This window comes from Strix aluco, chromosome 2, assembly GCF_031877795.1.
Source record: "Strix aluco isolate bStrAlu1 chromosome 2, bStrAlu1.hap1, whole genome shotgun sequence".
In the NCBI taxonomy this organism is placed as follows: domain Eukaryota; kingdom Metazoa; phylum Chordata; class Aves; order Strigiformes; family Strigidae; genus Strix; species Strix aluco.
Genome location: NC_133932.1, coordinates 126,880,103 through 126,899,021, shown reverse-complemented (window position 1 = coordinate 126,899,021; position 18,919 = coordinate 126,880,103). Strand labels below are relative to the sequence as shown.

Genomic DNA, 18,919 nt, shown 5'->3' with positions numbered 1-18,919 from the left:
TAAAAGAGTCTGTGATACAGTGGTTTTGAAGGTTCCAGCACAACACCATAATTTTCTGTAAAAAACTTGTATTTTAACCTAAGTGCTGGTGGGAAAATTTTTATTTGAAACTGTATTAACAGCACTGTCTTACTGACATAGGTAGGCTCTGACTCATCCTGACTTCTGAGATCCCTGATTTCTGAAAAGCTTGATTTTTTTTTCAGTACACATATGTTTAAAGGTTGTAAATTTCCTGTGCCTTTAATGTGGTCTTTTATTGTTTACAGCCACTAGTTTTTCATTCCTTTATTGCTCCAGTTTGGAAAAGACCACAGGGGAAAGGAAAGTGAAGTTGGAAATATGTTTGCAGTAGTATTAGTGCCTCTGGTTGCGTGTCATCTGTTAAGCAAGGGATAGTCTTTTGATAAATAATAGGAAAAGAATAGTTTGTGTTGGCAGAACTCTATTTGCAGTATACAGTGATACTGAAAGCAGCTGGGAGGTAAACTCTCATGAATCTTCTGCATCAGTAGGTCCAACCCTTAGCTGAAACAAAAATAATTTTCCAAACATGAAAACAAAGCAGCACGTTTTCTCACAATTTTAATTGCATCAGCACAGTCACCTGACAGAAAATGCTATATGTAAAGAACTTTCTGTTAAATAGAAAGGCCTAATACTTAGATAATGCAACAATTATTTGGTTAATAGGGGACCGGTATCTTTATATGCCTTTGTCTTGTTATGTTAGAGGTCATGAGAGAAAGAAAATTTAAAATTCAAAGTCCCCTGCCAAAAGTCAGGTAGTACATTGGCATATTTCAGGTATTTTACTGGCATAAAATATAGTGGCAGAAAGTGACTGTTGTGCTGTGGTAGTATAGAGCAGTTCTACTCAAGGACACAAAGCCTACCTTTGAGACCTCTAAAGTGACTGCAAAAATACTTTTTATTAAATTCACAGGTGGGGTTAGAACCCATGGACAACAGATTGTTTACTGAATATGTTTTCATGTTAAGCAGGATTTTCCTTTTATTTTTTATGCTTTGTTTTGCAGTCATTAGAAACAAAATGTGTAAAATGCTAATGTGGCTGGTCACCAGGTGCCCACTAAAGTCGCTCTATCAGTTCTCTCCTCAGCTGGACAAGGGAGAGAAAATATAATGAAAGGTTCATGGGTTGAGATAAGGACAGGGAGAGATCACTCACCAGTTACCGTCACAGGCAAAACAGACTTGACTCGGGGAAAACTAATTTAATTTATTACCAGTCAAATCACAGTAGGATAGTGAGAAATAAAACCAAATCTTAAAAAACACCTTCCCCCCACCCCTCCCTTCTTCCTGGGCTCAACTTAACTCCCAATTTTCTCTACCTCCTCTCCCCGAGCGGCACAGGGGGACAGGGAATGGGGGTTGTGATCAGTTCATCACACATCTCTGACGCTCCTTCCTCCTCAGAAGGAGGACTCCTCACACTCTTCCCCTGCTCCAGTGTGGGCTCCCTCCCATGGGAAACAGTCCTCCATGAACTTCTCCAACATGAGTCCTTCCCACAGGCTGCAGTTCCTCCTGAACTGCTCCAGCGTGGGTCCCTCCCACGGGGTGCAGCCCTTCAGGAACAGGCTGCTCCAGCGTGGGTCCCCCATGGGGTCACAAGTCCTGCCAGCAACCTGCTCCAGTGTGGGCTCCTCTCTCCACGGGGACACAGGTCCTGCCAGGAGCCTGCTCCAGCGTGGGCTTCCCACAGGGTCACAGCCTCCTTCAGGCATCCACCTGTTGCAGTGTGGGGTCCTCCCTGGGCTGCAGGTGGGTCTCTGCTCCACCATGGACCTCCATGGGTGCAGGGCACAGCTGCCTCACCATGGGCTGCACCACGGGCTGCAGGGGAATCTCTGCTCCGGGGCCTGAAGCACCTCCTGCCCCTCCTTCTTCACTGACCTTGGTGGCTGCAGAGTTGTTTCTCTCACATATTGTCACTCCTGTCTTCTGGCTGCTGTTGCACAGCAAGTGTTTTTTCCCTTTCTTAAAAATGTTATCCCAGAGTTGCCACCACCATCACTGATGGGCTCGGCCTTAGCCAACAGTGAGTCGATCTTGGAGCCAGCTGGCATTGTCTCTGTCGGACATGGGGGAAGCTTCTAGCAGCTTCTCACAAAAGCCACCCCTGTAGCCCCCCTGCTACTAAAACCTTGTCACACCAACCCAATACAGTTAATCAGGTGTTGAAGCAAGCCTTGTAAAAAGATGGTTTAACCATAGTGATTTGCCTGGAAAAAATTATCTACTGGGAAGCAGGTTGAAATAGTTTAAAAGATTTTACCTATGATTATGGTCCCAGGTATGAAACATTAACTACACAATCCAGAGTCTAATATCAGCACAGGACATTTGTTACTTCAAAGTTGAGCACAAATTAACTAATTTGAGATCCTATGCATTTAGTTAAATAATCTCAAAACAATGTAATCCTCTTTAGTCACTCTCATGAAACACCTGGTAGACTAGGACCATAAAGATTGTAAAACTTGATATACAGTCAGCTTCCTGGTTAAATATGAAGAAAGAATATCTAATCTGTTTATCAAGAGAAACCAAAATAGTGAAGTGTATGACCTTCAAACACAACATTCCCATGTATTATATGCAAAAGTGATTTCCATTTGAGCCAGACTTAGTAAAAATTACATTGATTTGACCCAGTTTGCAGGTGTATTCACCCAGTAAAAGAGGTGTAACTTGGTACTTCAGGCAGACAGAAGTCACCCACTGCTCTTTCTGGACCACAGGCCACCAGGTCGCTCACTTGGTTACAGCTAGGACTCCCACAAGGAATGAGTCTGAATGGCTAGTTGCAGTTCACAGTGCTCAAAGATCATCAAAATAACATGTGGAAAAGGATTCTGCAACCTGGGTAAGCTGAATCTAGTATCTGAATATCTAGATAAGGAGGGAAATTCTGCCCTTGGTAAAGCCAGGGAGAATTGTTTTCCAAAAATGTTTTTGCTAGGATCTGGTGCTTCTTCCCTCTTTCTGTGCAGCTGTCACCACACTCCATCCTCTGCCCCCCAGGTCTGTAAATGTGTGTTGGTCCAAATTCTCTGGCTCAGACCATTATGTCTAGTCAGAGACTGTTCAGATTCTGCGGCCAGAAGGAATCTGAAGACAGAAGCATGAACAAAGCAAAGCCCCACCCACTCTAATCTGCACTGGGACCTGTTCTTCTGACCAACTCTAGCTCTCTGTTAATGACCATCTCTTTTCTCTACTTACACAGTACCAGGTATGATCATAGATACCCTCTCTTATTTAGTAGATCAAATAGAGCCCTCATCTGTTGCAAAATCAGCATCTTCCCCCTATTCCCTAGTGCAAACAATAAATATCCCATATACCCATTCCTTGCCAGAACAGGTCACCCAGAGAAGTTGCTGAGTCTCCATGGCTGGAGATAGTCAAGATTGACTGGAGATGGCCCTGAGCAACCTGCTGTAGTTGACCCCTCTTTGAATGGGAGGGTTGGACTAGATGATCTCCAGAGATCCATTCTAACATAAATGATTCTGTAGTTATATTGGTTATATGTCTATACCTATCACCCTTCATTTAACTATCTCACCAATATCACGACTCACAGGCCTAACCAGAACAGGCCTAGCCAGAACAGGTCTAGTCATTTTGCAGGGCTTTTACTGGCTCTCAGAAAAGACCTGAATTCAGGAAATGATCATTACAGACTTTGTACTGAGTTGAAACACAAACCAGCCAATACTTTAGAAGAGAATATGCAATCACTTCCTGTAAAAGCAATTTATTTACTCATCTGTTTACATGCTGTTTACAAACCTATGAGTATCATTATAAAATGAATCATGTCAATGTACTTTGCTTTAAGACATTGTTTCCAAAAGAAGCAGATGGCACAGACTGACAACAGCTTCTGAAGACATTTATCTCCCTATGCATGTACAGTGATGAGGCCTTCCAAAAGCTCAGAACCAAAAGGGTAAGACTTTTTCTCACTGAAAGGTTGTAATGGCCATTTTCATCAAGTATCATCTATTTTCTTCCTTGAAGAAATAGGAAACAAGAGAAGGGGAAAGAAGATCATAATGAAGGGGCTCCAGAGAATGTTAGAAGCATTGGCAACTTGTCAACCTAACTGTTCTTGAATGTTCCCATATACTATATTTATATAGTGTACTATTTAGATACTATACTATTTAGATACTATATTTACTGCAGTGTATCAGATCCCATATTATAGAATTCCAGGATTGTCTTAGGATCCCTCACTGTGTCTGGGAGTGTAACATAGGAACCCTTAAAAGTACATAGCAGCAATAATGGGCTTAGATTTGATTTCTTTTTGCAGCTGTAACTAGTTTGCATGTACATGCTTTGCATGTATTTGTTTCTGGTTGTGTAGCTGTCACATGCTGTGAGTCCTTTGTCTGGAGCCCCACAGAGCAGTTGAGTAAATCACTGTGAAAATTACCACTTGCATGTCTTCATTTCCCTAAGAGAACATCAAAACATTTGTACTGGTTAAAATGCTCTGTTCTGTTGAGATGGATCTACAGGGCAAAACTACAGGATTCATCTTATCATAGCTAATCAAATCTCTTGGCTAACTGGTGCTGAGTATGTCCCATACTCTGCAATAGTCCCGATTTTATTCGCTTGATATATCTGCTGGATATTTTTAATATCTTCTGTAATACCTTGAGCCTTATATTTCAAAGTAGAATTATTTTATATTCTGGGGTTTGTTGTTTGTTTGCTTTAATTCAACTAATCTGCTACTGAATATTAAAAAAAAAAAACAAAAAAAAAAACCACAAATTAACCAGCTTAACAAAACAAAATATGGGTTTTGTGAGCACAAAATTATTTTAATTCTTCAGTTTCCTGTCCTCCTTTCTGAAAGAAGGTGAAAGAAGTTATTCTAAGGACCTGAACATTGGTCTGTTGCTGTAAGAGAGAAAAAAAAACCCAATATAATTTCTTTTGACAGAAATTCAGGCTAAAGACAGTAGCAAAGATTAAGGTAATAGAAGGTAATAGTGAAGGTAATAGAAGATGAGCTAGCCTTTCTCACAATATAAATTAATATCTACTAGGGAACAATAAAAGTTTCTCAAGAGTTTTTAGCAGTGAAATGTCCTTACTTTGCTTCCACACTCCAGTCTTTTATAGTTGGTCTGAACCAAGTTTTAGTTTTTCTTTTTTTTTTTTTTAAACAAAATAACATCCTACAAAGTGCTACTTATTTAACTTTTTTTTCTATGGAATGCAATATTGTGTTGGGAGACTGAAAAAAAAAAAAGTGTTACTAACAATAATAGTTTGCCTAGTTATTTATAGGATCTGACTAGATTGCACCTGTTGTGTTTTACAGCTTTTCATATTAGCCCCTTTGTCAGGAGTAAATGAGTTTTCATTCTTGCAGTTGTTCATGTAGGTTTCCTATTCTTCCTTGGTTGAAGCAATCAACAGCTGTGATTCCTTCAAGTGAAGAAAATTAAGCTGATGTGTACTGACAGATACAGAAAACAACTTCTTTCATGAATTAGTGGAAAAACAGTCTGATTTTGTTGTTATTCAGTGATTGTGCTCAGCAACTGGAGTTTTTGAAGCTGGGCAGTCACTGGCATCCATAACAGTAAGCTAAGTAAATGTCTTGGCTTCATTCCCTGCATGAAAAGCAATAGTACCCTAGACAGAGACGTTCTCTCTGCAACAACAGGGCCCTTTCACCATCCCAGACTACCCTGAAGGCAAGTGTGAGGGCATTGGTATAAGGGATCTTCACCCCTGAGCCTTCTGCAAAATGCAGCTCAGTTGCAGATGGCTAGACATACAGAACAAGGTTATTACCCCTTAAAACATTGGGTCAACAGATCAGGCTGGTTGTCTAGAGGAGTGGCTGACAAGGACCAGAATGAGAATGTCACATTGTACCACTCAGATCACCACAACAGGGGAGCCTGAGGAGTTGTGCTTCTGAATGGTGTCACTGTCCTCATCATAAAAGCAGTTGTATTGGCACAGACCAAGGGCATAGCTAGCCTCATACTCTGCCTTTAACTGTAGATGTAAGCAGGCACTCAGGGAAAAAAAAAAAAAAAAAAAAGAAACAGAGCAACCCTATATGATACTTCTGTATTCTCTCAACTTGTGATTCCTTCCAGCTCAGAGGATTTCCTGAACCTAGTATTGTTTAGTAACCTTCAACTGATGCCTCTTTCAAGCACTTTTCCAGCCTTCCCTTAAATACAGGTAAAATTTTTGCATCTGCAAGATCTGTTAAGGAGTTCCACAGGTTTACTACCTATCATAGCAACCACACCCCTTTTTTTTTGCTTTGAATTTGTCTAGCTTTGCTGAATAGCTCTAGCTCGTTTACTGGCTCCATTCCACCTGTACCAGTATGGCAGTATGGTGTCATTTTAGAGCAGCGAGCTGGACATGCGCTGTTATTTTTTTCCAGAGCATGCCTAATAGAGGTGGCATTATTTAATAGAGAAGAGCAAGGCTTATGAACCTAGAGTGTTCTTCCTAATCTGTATCTTGGGGGAGTCCCTGCACCTGTCTATTTCTGTTTCCCACCCGTTAAATCATTAAAAGGAGATTTTTGTTTTCTTTGAAACATACTGATCAAGAGCACTCTACAATCTAAGTGATAACCTGTGTATTCTGGTTCTAGGGTGAAATTCATGAACATAACCTAGAAAGAGACAATCAGGCTACCCCCAGAAGAGCAGCAAGGCTGGTGAGTAGGGCACTCTCTTGGGACTATGGGGGACATAGGCTCAAGTCCTTTCTCAAAGAAAGGCTCTTCTACATGGAGATGTCCTAATCACTAGGCAATGGTGAATTCTCTAGAAGAACCTGTCTTGCCTCTTCTGCTTTCCCTTTTCCCTCTGAAAACACCCAGTACCAGGAAAGCTCCTGCAATCTCGGAAAGTATCAGAAGCCCAGAAAAGTATTTTTCACCCCATAAACGTACTATCTGATTAGAGATCAGGCTTTTGCTCTGAAAGAATCAACCATTTACTTTTGCCTTCTGCCCTGCTAGACGGTGCGATGTATTGTCTCCGTGTGGCTGGTGCACTAGGTGGCAATAGAGAGTCACCACTGTCCCTGCTCGTACCAGAGGACGCCTCAAGCAAGCAAAATTATACACCTAGGAGTTACAAATATCAAACCTTTACTAAGTTTTTAACAGCACAGCACTAGAAATAATTTTCTGCACCTGCAGTCCATTATGAAATTCATGGCAGCAAAATCAGCAAGTACCAGTGCTCCCATATTTAACCACAGGAAGAAGAAACCTAAGCACACAGAAAAACTGGAGGCTTTGCTCACTGGATTATATTCATATCTAGCTGACAAGCATGCCAAAATCATGATCTCAAAAACATATTAATCAATAATGCAGTTTAGGTGCCTCTTTTCAGTAAGACTATGTTGACACCTGAGAGCTAAGGCTTATGAGCCTAAAATTCATCTCCTGCAAATGTAGCTTCCAGCACCAACTCAACTGCAGACGTAGGACCAAGAACCCAAGTCTGTCCCAGTCCAGCAGTATGCAAGTCACTAAGACACAATCTCAAACTCGTTTTTGCATGCTGAGCTTCTGTTCCTGTGAATCCTGCATTCTTTGCATTGCAGCACAGCTTGAAAAAGGGGTGTACAGAATATTCTCCACTAAACTACCCCACAGTGGGGTGTTTATATTGTTTCATCTTAAAACTAAAAGTTCCTCTTCTCATCTTCTACATAACAGCATAGTACTTTCATCTGGAAAGTGGATGACTAAGGTTTAAAACCTGTTTAGTCCGGATTCCAGACTTTTCTATGAAAACACAGGCATTTAACTTTCAGGGTGTCTAGGCCTGGATTTCTTCTGAACAGAAAGCTCTCTCAAAGCCTTTGGATAGCTGCACAAAAAAGGATAACTGCCACAGTAAATACTCCTCTTCTCTTCTGCCTGTAGTATGGTCCTGAAGGGCAAAGACGTCCAGGAAGAGTGGACATTCTTCAACAAGGAAACCTTAAAGGTGCAGAAGCAGGCTGTCCCCATGTGCTGAAAGATGAGGGAAGACCAGCCTGGCTGAACAGAGAGCTTTGGCTGGAACTCAGGAAAAAAAAAGGAGAGTTTATGACCTTGGGAAGAAGGGGCAGGCCAGTCAGGAGGACTACAAGGTTGTCATGAGGTTATGCTGGGAAAATAGAAGGACCAAAGCCCAACTAGAACTTAATCTGGCTACTTCCATAAAAGACAACAAAAATTCTTTCTATAAATACATTAGCAACAAGAAGAGGGCTAAGGAGAGTCTTCATCCTCTGTTGGATGTGGGGGGAAACACAGTGACAAAGCATGAGGAAGAGGCTGAGGAACTTAATGTCTTGTTTGCCTCAGTCTTTAATAGTAAGACCAGTTGTTCTCTGGGTACCCATTCCCCTGAGCTGGAAGACAGGCATGAGGAGCAGAATCCCCATAATCCAAGGGGAAATGGTTAGTGACCTGCTACACCACTTAGACACACACACAAGTCTATAGGGTGGGATGGGATCCACCCAAGGGTACCGAAGGAGCTGGTGGAAGTGCTCACTGAGACACCTTCCATCATTTATCAGCAATCTTGGATAACAGGGAGGTCCCAGTTGACTGAAGGTTAGCAAATGTGACACACATCTACAAGAAGGAGGATCCAGGGAAATTACAGGCCTGTCAGTCTGACCTTGGTGCCAGGAAAGGTTATAGAAGAGATCATATTGAGTGCCATTCACATCACATACAGGACAACCATACAGCCCAGTCATGGATTTATGAAAGGCAGGTCCTGCTTGACTAGCCTGATCTTCTGTGACAAGGTGACCCGCTTAGTGGATGAGGGAAAGGCTGTGTATGTTGTCTACTAGACTTTAGTAAAACCTTTGACACCATTTCCCACAGCATTCTCCTGGAGAATCTGGCTGCTTATGGCTTGGACAGGCATAGTCTTCACTGGATAAAAAAATGGCTGAATGGCTGAGCCCAAAGGTGAACAGGGTTAAATCCAGCTGGTGGCTGGTCACAAACGGTGTTCCCCAGATCTCATTATTGGGGCCAGTCCTGTTTAATATCTTTATCAACAATGTGGATGAGGGGATCGAGCGCACCCTCAGTAAGTTTGCAGATGACACCAAGTTGGGAGGGAGTGTTGATCTGCTTGAGGGCAGGAAGGCTCTGCAGAGAGATCTGGACAGGCTAAAGTGATGGGCTGAGGCCAATTGTATGAGGTTCAACAAGGCTCAGTGCTGAGTCCTGCACTTGGGTCACAACAACTCCATGCAACGCCAAAGGCTTGGGAAAGAGTGGCTGGAAAGCTGACCAACAGAAAAGGACCTGGGGATGTTGGTCAACAGCCGGCTGAACATGAGCCAGCAGTGTGCCCAGGTGGCCAAGAAGGCCAACAGCATCCTGGCTTGTATCAGAAATAGTGTGGCCAGCAGGACTAGGGCAGTGATCATCTCCCTGTACTTGGCACTGGTGAGGCTGCACCTCGAATCTTGTGTTCAGTTTTGGGCCCCTCACTACAGGAAAGACAGTGAGGTGCTGGAGCGTGTCCAGAGAAGGGCAGTGAAGCTGGTGAAGGGTCTAGAGCTCAAGTCTTATGGGGAGATGCTGAGGGAACTGGGGTTATTTAGTCTGGAGAAGAGGAGGCTGAGGGGAGACTTCATCGCCCTCTACAACTACCTGAAAGGAGGTTGCAGTGAGGTGGGTGTTGGTCTCTTCTCCCACATAGCAAGTGATAAGACAAGAGGAAATGGCCTCAAGTTGTGCCAGGGGAAGTTCGATTGGATGTTAGGAAACATTTCTTCACTGAAAGGGTTATCAAGCATTGGAACAAGCTGCCCAGGGAAGTGGTTGAGTCACCATCCCTGGAGGTATTTAAAGGATGTGTAGATGTGGCGCTTGGGTACATGGTTTAGTGGTGGACTTGGCAGTGTTAGGTTAATGGTTGGACTTGATGATCTTAAGGGTCTTTTCCAACCTAAATGATTCTAGGATTCTACTCCAAGTGACGGCATAGAATTTTCCTTATACATATCACAGGATAAATATATGCACCAAATATTTTAAACAGTTTCATAGAACATACGTTTCCTAAAAAGAAATATCTGAACATTCCGTTGATCAAGGACCAGCCTTAATTCAATGTTTATGTTATATTTTTTGCTAGAGTCTCTGAAATACTGTGTTTCTAGTGAAAATATATTACCTGTCCCTTTCTTCAAAGTCCGCAGTATATCCCATTAATATCTGAAATCATGAAACATAACTACAAAGGAGCGTATCACTGCTTTTAAACTGTCATATTCAAAGAAAACAAAAACCCATCTGGCATTTGTTTGGAGCATTATGTTAAACCTGCTGTTAGCAACACACTGTTGAACATTATACTAGATTAACATGTCTCAGTAAATCAAAGATTACCCTAGGTCTTGGCTTGTAGTGTTACAGGGAATTCAAATGTCAGTGTGTGAAAGACTTAATTCTCTGCTCCACCTGTTGCTGGTGTCCACTTCTGGTGTCTTCATTCCTACTGACATGAATGGAGTTTCATCTGAATTAGGCTAGCAGGTTTTATTTTTTCTGATGGATTATGAAGAAAGGAGTTGACACAGGTGATTTTAAACAGATTTTTAAATTACCTATTCAAATAAAAAATCAAGAATTACAAGAGATCAAATGCTGTAAAAAACCCACTAATAAGTCAAAAGTAGAGACAAAAATTAGTAGTGAGGAAGTAAGAAGTGTCAGCCTTTCTCCAGGAGCAGCTGATGTCTCCCTGCATGCCATTTGAGCCATATTCACTGAGCCAGTCTGGAAAGAGAAACAAAAACCTACCCAGTACTTAGTTCTACCTGCCTACCTGGGGCCCGTTCTTCAGTCCCTCCAGCGTCATGTTTCCTTCCCACATTGAAGAGCAAACCCTAAGAAGAACTCCCACAACCAAGCCTGAAAGGAGCTCCAAGAATTATAGGAACTGAAGCCCATTGGAAAATATGATGGGTCAGAAAATCTAGGTGTCACTGTGAGCATCAAGTACCAGCAATAAAGTGGCCAGGGCTTCCATGTAAAAGCCACCACCTTATCTTGTTATGTAGTTCTTCCATAAAACATGCCAAAACTAACTCAAATTTTGGCAAAAATAATCAGGTGAATAAGTAGTAAGTATCCATGTGTACACGGGCATACATATAATGAAGAAGCTCCAGGAGTGGGACCAGCTGCACAGTTCCATCACAGTAATCATCTATTTTGCCTAAATCCTGAACCCTGAGCTGGAAAACCACTCATACCTTGCTCAGGTTTTCACTCAGGTGGGCACTTAGAATAATCTGCTGCTTAAAATGTTTGGCTGGGCAGATTGGTCCTTAGTTTCAGTCTAGGGCTATTCTTATACAACCAGGAGTGGAGACATAGACACGTGAAGTCAGTTTTATACCAATTTGCTCTTAGCTGAGTATGCTCCTGTTTTATCTGGTCCAGACCTTGAGACTCACTTTCATGAAGATTCAGTAGGGTCTGGAGCCTGGAAATTATATTTAAGCCTGGTTCTTAAAAGGCGATGTTGCACAAGAAATTTCAAGACAATACCTCATCAGAGCTGCATAGTTTCTATTACTAATTAGTAATTATAGACAAGGGGAGATTAAAGAGGAACAGTCTTCTTGACTGAAGGACTGATTGCTTTCTTCAAGCTGTTATATATGCCTCTTCAATCTTCATGTTGGTCCTGACTCAAACAATAGATCCAATAAACCACTTGCTGTAGTGAATCCTGGCTAACATGCCTTGGGATTAATGTACTGCTATTTATCTTTGTCTGAAGGTAAGATCTGCTCTTTTAAAAGTTGTGGGAACTATGAAGGGGGTTTAGGCCTTGATTTTTGTTCTTTTACATCCAAATATAAATCAAGTGCTTAATTTTTTTCATTGTTGTCAATCTAGTTAAATGAACCAAATGCTTTTAGTATTTCACATTCTTGTTAGTAAAAGGTATTTATTTTCTTATATCTGATTAATGTCTCCTTTAAGTCTATGTCAATTCTCCCATTAACTTCAGCAGTCATTGAAGAGCCCTAAAAGGCAGATAATTTACACTAATATGTCATATATCATATCATTTTGTATCATACCATATCATTAAAGGCAATAACATTAAGATTAAAACTATAATAATAACATTTTGTTTCCACAAATTGCTGGTAGTCAAAACCAAAAATTATAAGCCACCAGCAACTTCCATACCAAGCCTAGTTATCAGGATCAAGGTTACATTTCTTAGAGAGAGGTGATGTCACAGCTGAGGGATGATTTTGTATGCAAGTGGCATATCACTTGCAGAAATTTGAAATTATGATCGAGACTGTAAAACTTTTTTTCCTTTAAAGACTTACATGAAAGAACTAAAAGATTAAACTCACCTTGTGTATTTTGTGAACAATGTAAAAACTAGAGCAAAAACACATTTAGTGTTTATATAAAAGTAACTTCCAGAATGGATGACACCATATGTCCCTGAAGTGATATCCCGTGTCTTTGACTATAAGGCTGTCTAGAAACTGAGCCTAGATTCTGTCTTTATACATCAACCACAACAATAAAGCTATTGGAAGCCTTCCAGAACTCTCTTTTTTAAGTTCATTTTGAGTACAGTCTAACTTCTTGAGGATGTCTATTACTGTGAACTCTGCAGAGGAATGATTGACTTAATTTCATAGAATGGTAGGAATCATTTACTTCATTAAAGTCAAGATCTTGCTTCTCTTCCTTTAGTACAGATAAACACCTACAGGTAGTTGTTTGTGATATCATTGAAAAATTCTAGTTCTTATCATTCTCAGCCAGTAAAAAAGGCTATTTAATTATAAACAGTACTGATTAATAGAGGGGTTTTTAAGCCTTAAGCCCAAACAAAGAGCTTTCCAGTTTACTTTCCAACTGAAGACATAGTGAAGTAAGAAATCTGCAAGAGTAACTCTGAGTTTTCCCTTAAGGTTAGGATATGGAAATGGAAGAATAAAATAGCTACCCTGAGTCATCAATCCTTGGTATTTAAAAAAATCTGCCAATACATTATAGTCATATTCATTCACTTTCTGCCTTACCTGTCCCTACTCCTTACATTTGTCACTACACAGCGACCCAAGTTCAACAGCAGGAGAGGAGGGAGAAGAGAAAAATTCAACAGTCTGCATGACAGGCTGTGTAGAAACAATTTTCCTGTCTTGAAGCTAGCCCTTTGTATGCTAAAGGAGACAAGAGTAATGGATACAAAAGAAGCGTACACAAGGACAAACATGACTAGCCAGGGGAAAGAGAGCTAAGAGGGTGATGTCTGTATTCAATGTATAACAACTTGTTAAACAGATGTTTAACAACCAAAACATCATCTGATAAAAAAAATAAAATGTCATGATATATAATTTATCATTTTAGCCAATTTGAAACCAAAGAAAGAAACAAAACCTTTCAAAAATGGTTGGTGATTGCAATTGCTTCTGGTTTTGGTAGATATTAGAAGTTAATTGTCTTTTCAGAAGGCAGATGCTTAGCCCTTAAAAGTCATGACCTTACCAAAAAGTATATTCTGTGATTAAGTTCCTACAATATCAAGTTATGTCAAGTTTACAAGAGATTGTGAAAGTTCCCTTTTTCCTGTTAATTCAGGTAACAAAACCAATATGCAAGAATGCTTCATGAAATGTTGATCTGGTTCTATGGCACACAAGGTCAATATCAGAACTTACTTTCTTTTTTATGCAGCTAAATATCAGTGTTTGAAACAGCACAGATGTGTATCTTTTTGAGTCCCCGGCTAGATATTTGACTTTTAGTAGCTACTGCTTGTAATTAAGGGGTCTTTCCATTCCAGTGAGCAAATGTGTTTCTCATAAATGAATATAAACTTCTGTCTGATGAAATTGAAATCTAGGAAAAAAGTCCATCAGGTGAATTATGGAAATAATGATAATTCCAATGAGATAAGCATTCTGTAGCTTCTATTTTGTTACAGACAGCAAAAAGTTACCTCTTTGGTTATCTTATGAATGTAATTGCAGTCACTTCAAATGCTGTGTCTTAAGTGTATCAAGGAACATTTACTTTTTCCAAGCACTTAAAAGCCATCTAAAACCTTTGATTTCTCAAAATGTTGATGATGTATTTTTTATGAATTATAAATTTTCTCTATTTTTGTAGATTATTCGTTGCAGTAATATAATATTAAACTTCATTCCGCAGTCAGCCACATACAAAGAAAGAAAAAACGCATTTGGCCTTACTTTGAAGTGCACAGTGTGAACACTTGACCTTGTAAACAGCCATAAAAGTGACAAATCTCTTGAGGCCTTTATAGATATTGCACCATATTTCTTCTGTGTTGTAAAGTGGAATATTATGTATTTGACAAGTTCATTGCTAACTGCCCTTATTCATTGCAGCTGAAATTTTCAGGAAGTCCTAAGTTGCACACAAAATTTTGAAATTTTCTTGTCAAATGCACCTTACAGTGCATACATCTTATGATTGAAAGACCAGAATGCCCACTTGATTTAACTGAACAATTACTTTTCTAGTATAAACTGATGCTGGGAGGCCTTAGAGATTAGATTAATTTTAACACACATTCCCAACTAAACACTATCTTTCTCCAAAAGGCATTTTAAAACTGAAAAAAAGTCTTTCTTTCTTTCTTTCTTTCTTTCTTTCTTTCTTTCTTTCTTTCTTTCTTTCTTTCTTTCTTTCTTTCTTTCTTTCTTTCTTTCTTTCTTTCTTTCTTTCTTTCTTTCTTTCTTTCTTTCTTTCTTTCTTTCTTTCTTTCTTTCTTTCTTTCTTTCTTTCTTTCTTTCTTTCTCCTGACTTCTCTATCTTCTAATGTCAGATACAGTGATGAAAAATACAAGATAAATTCTTGTTGCTATTATGTAAATACATTCTGATAAAGATGCCCCTGCTCACTTGTTAGTCTTGTCTCTTATCGTATTTATTATATAGGTAGAAGAAGCCTTCAAAGTCATCTCATCCTTCCTATGCTCAAAACAGGGGTCAGTTGTATCTAAGTCAGTAGTGACAAATGCTTATTTAACCTTTTCTTACAGCCTCCAATGGCAGACTCATAGCAAGATGTTCCAGCAGTTCTTTCTTCTTGCCTTTAAGATGTTTTTCTCAATGTCTGATTTGAAACTTCCTTTGTGACTGAAGCTTGTTGATGTTCACCACAGTCATGAGAATGGATTATATCCTTCCTGCTCACTTATTTGATTTATCATGTCCCACTCAATCATCTCCCTAGTTTGTTCAATCATCCTTCACAGATCATAAAACTAGTAGATATTTGCTTTGCTCTGGATTAGCTCTAATTAAAGTTTACTTCTTTTTTGAAGTGTGAAGCCCCAAAGTGGAGACATTTTTCTAATGCCTTAGCAATCCTGAGTAAGAGAGAAAAATTACTTTATGTGGTTTTGCATCTGAAAATTATGTTTACCTCTTTCACAATAGCATGACATTACTGAATTTTATTCAGTATAGTGCATATAAAGCCAGCAGGAAATACCTTCTTGTGCAAGTCCAACAACATACACAAATAGACACCCCCCCCCCCAACCCTAAAGCAGGGAATGACTGCAGTTTAGGAGGGCTTCTAAAACAAATAGCATGGAATTGCCTTACATCCAGTACCATGCAGTGAACAGTAGCTATGAAAACACTTGTGTGGCCTGTATAGAGAGAGTGTGAGACAGGCTGCTAAACATGTAACAAGGAACTATCTAAAACAATTTGTACACCACTCTTGAGATGAGCCATGTTTATGTAGCTACAGATGGATAATCCTGTTTTTTGTCAAATTCACTAGCTGTGGTGTAAATTCTGACAACCACGGTCTTCCCCTAAAGTGTGTGGGAGAAAGACAACTCCCCATTCCTTAATTCAGGTTAAGCAAGCTACAGATGTAGAGCAGGTAGAGCAAACAGTATATAGGTGAACTACTTCTATTTTTTGAAGAGTTTAATCCCACACGGTTGTTGGTTTTATGGCTCCCAGCTAATGACATCCTTATCCACAGCATTATTGCTGTACTTAAAATACAGAACTGCTTTCCTAGATGAGGACTAGAAAGGTCAGAATTTGTAGAATTAAGAATCTAACTACTCTTTTTAAAAAATAATTATGTTCCACACACAATTTTAAAAGCTACTTGGGTAGCTGTTCATGCTGTGAAGGACTTTAAGCAAAAAAGTGAGTATGCAAACCAGAAATGTGGTTTATGCTACCTAAATGCCAAGAATCTAAAGTTAGTACCTCTATTTTCTGTCTCCTGGGAAGTTCCAAGAGAATGGTTTTACATTTCATTTTTCAGGAATATAGTTTACTATCTCACTCTTTTATTAAAGTATCCTTAGATACAATGCCCAGAAATTTCAAACTGATGAAAAGGACACTGTTTAAAGAGAGACAATAAGTCTCAATCATATCACTAAAGTTTCTAAACTCTAGAAGGATCTAAAGGTTCCTTCCATTAATTTGAATACTTTCTCTTGTATTCATGCATTTTTCCTTTTTATAACTAAATATGTCTTTCTACATCGAGTGGTGAAGGCAATTCACTGTTCCTTAGTCAGTCCAATGGGAAGATAACTGCAGTATGGGTAGGCCATTCATGCAGAAAATATCTGTATTACAGACTATTGTGTAGCAATTTAGAATATGCATAAACCAACACATCCTTCTAATCCCTATAGACCTAGACTTTGTATATCCTTCCCCTTGGTACTTGTCAAGCTTGTTAGTATTCCAGTGATATGTCAGAACGGCGTAATGGCTTGCCTACCTGGCCCAATTTAGATTTTTTTTCTTTTACACCTTATTCAATCCAGCTGTGGAGTTAGCTACACTCAAACAACATGTGCTTATGTAATGGCTCACTGATGGTTATGTTTATTAAAGATTAAAATAGAAAGGAGGGTATAATTCAGTCACCATCAAATTTGAAACATCATATTGCTGCAGATATTTCTATAGGTTTTTTAAGCTGAATTGTAAAATTATTTCCAATACTGACCTATTGGTCCTATATATCTGTTGCTTGCTGACATCATCAATAATTTAGCATTGCTGATATCCAAGATAATATATCATATTTTCTTCTTGTTCACAACTATGCTTGCTTTCAGACTTATGTCTATGTATTTTTCTTTTTCCCCAGGTAATGCATTTGTGGTGAGCCTAGCTCTGGCTGATTTGGTGGTGGCTTTGTATCCATACCCACTGGTACTCTTAGCTATTTTCCACAATGGATGGACTTTGGGTGAAATGCACTGTAAAGTGAGTGGCTTTGTGATGGGACTAAGTGTAATAGGCTCTATTTTCAACATCACTGCAATTGCAATAAACCGATATTGCTATATATGTCATAGTTTTGTCTATGACAAAGTGTACAGCTGTTGGAACACAATGCTGTATGTCTGCTTAGTCTGGGTATTAACAGTAATTGCAACTGTGCCAAATTTTTTTGTTGGCTCTTTAAAGTATGATCCACGCATTTATTCATGCACATTTGTTCAGACTGCAAGCTCCTACTATACAATATCTGTGGTGGTAATTCACTTCATCGTCCCTATCACCATTGTGAGCTTCTGCTACCTTCGAATTTGGGTTTTAGTGCTTCAAGTTAGAAGACGAGTCAAGTCAGAAACAAAGCCAAGACTGAAGCCAAGTGACTTCAGAAACTTTCTTACCATGTTTGTGGTTTTTGTGATTTTTGCCTTTTGCTGGGCACCTCTAAACTTCATTGGAATGGCTGTAGCTATTGATCCTATGGAAATGGCACCAAAAGTTCCTGAATGGTTATTCATTGTAAGTTATTTCATGGCCTATTTCAACAGCTGCCTTAATGCAATAATATACGGACTTCTTAACCAGAATTTTCGGAACGAATACAAACGAATTTTAATGTCACTGTGGATGCCAAGGCTTTTCTTCCAGGACACATCCAAAGGAGGAACTGATGGTCAGAAGAGCAAGCCTTCTCCTGCTTTAAACAACAATGACAAAATGAAAACTGATAGCTTGTAAATGTGTAATAGTCCATGCAAGAGTTTGTCATAGAGAAACCTAAGAGTATAGTTGTAATGTTTTGGTCATTCTTGCTTACCTTTGGGGGCTTTTCATTTGGATGGCACTTTGTGACTGGAATGATGTCTTCCTGATAAACCACATTGTTCTCAAATCATGATTTATACAAGATATCAATTGAAAATGCATTATGGAATTAAAGCAGCAGGTGAGAGCAAGCTGTTTTAGTTGTGACCTGAATTCTTCTCCCAGACATATGAATGAGGCATTTTTTTACTTCAGTGGGAGTTTTGCATTCTTTATGGAAGATCAGGATTCATTTCTTAGAAGATATAGTGAAAGAAGGAACTTGTCTATAGGCACAGCAGCTCATCAAGGCCATGGAATGATAAATTCCTCCCTCTTGTATCTCAACAAAGAGGGTGAAGAAGATACTCTATTTTCCACACATAAGCCAAACATCACATTTCTGTGCATGTACTGGTGGCAATAGTAATATCTTTAAATCAAACTTGTAAATTGGAGAGAAAAATATTTGTGTAAAAGCAAATATTAACATTAGAGCCTTTCCTCACAGCTTATTCATATTTGCATACACTGAGATTGGGGATACAGTATATTTACTCTGTTCATCTTTTGTGGTGGATTTTATGGCAGATAATATAATACAAATGGTTCATTTCTTACACATTTACTTTATGCAATATTCTTCCTTTAGAGAGGATTGAATTTTCATTGCACTCTGTTTATTTACCTAAATATATACATTCAAGGTAATTTGATGCACTTTAACACATCTTA

The 18,919-nt window shown here is 39.3% G+C and overlaps 1 protein-coding gene across 1 annotated transcript in view; it reads left to right on the top strand.

Moving 5' to 3' along the window:
• Nucleotides 1-18,374, top strand: part of MTNR1B (melatonin receptor 1B) — a 30,696-nt gene extending 12,322 nt beyond the window's left edge. The window contains exon 2 of the mRNA XM_074817012.1: nt 17,250-18,374. Coding sequence (XP_074673113.1) covers nt 17,250-18,118 — 869 coding nt within the window. The 3' untranslated portion in view covers nt 18,119-18,374. The remainder of the gene's footprint in view (nt 1-17,249) is intronic.
• The last annotated feature ends 545 nt before the right edge of the window (nt 18,375-18,919 follow it).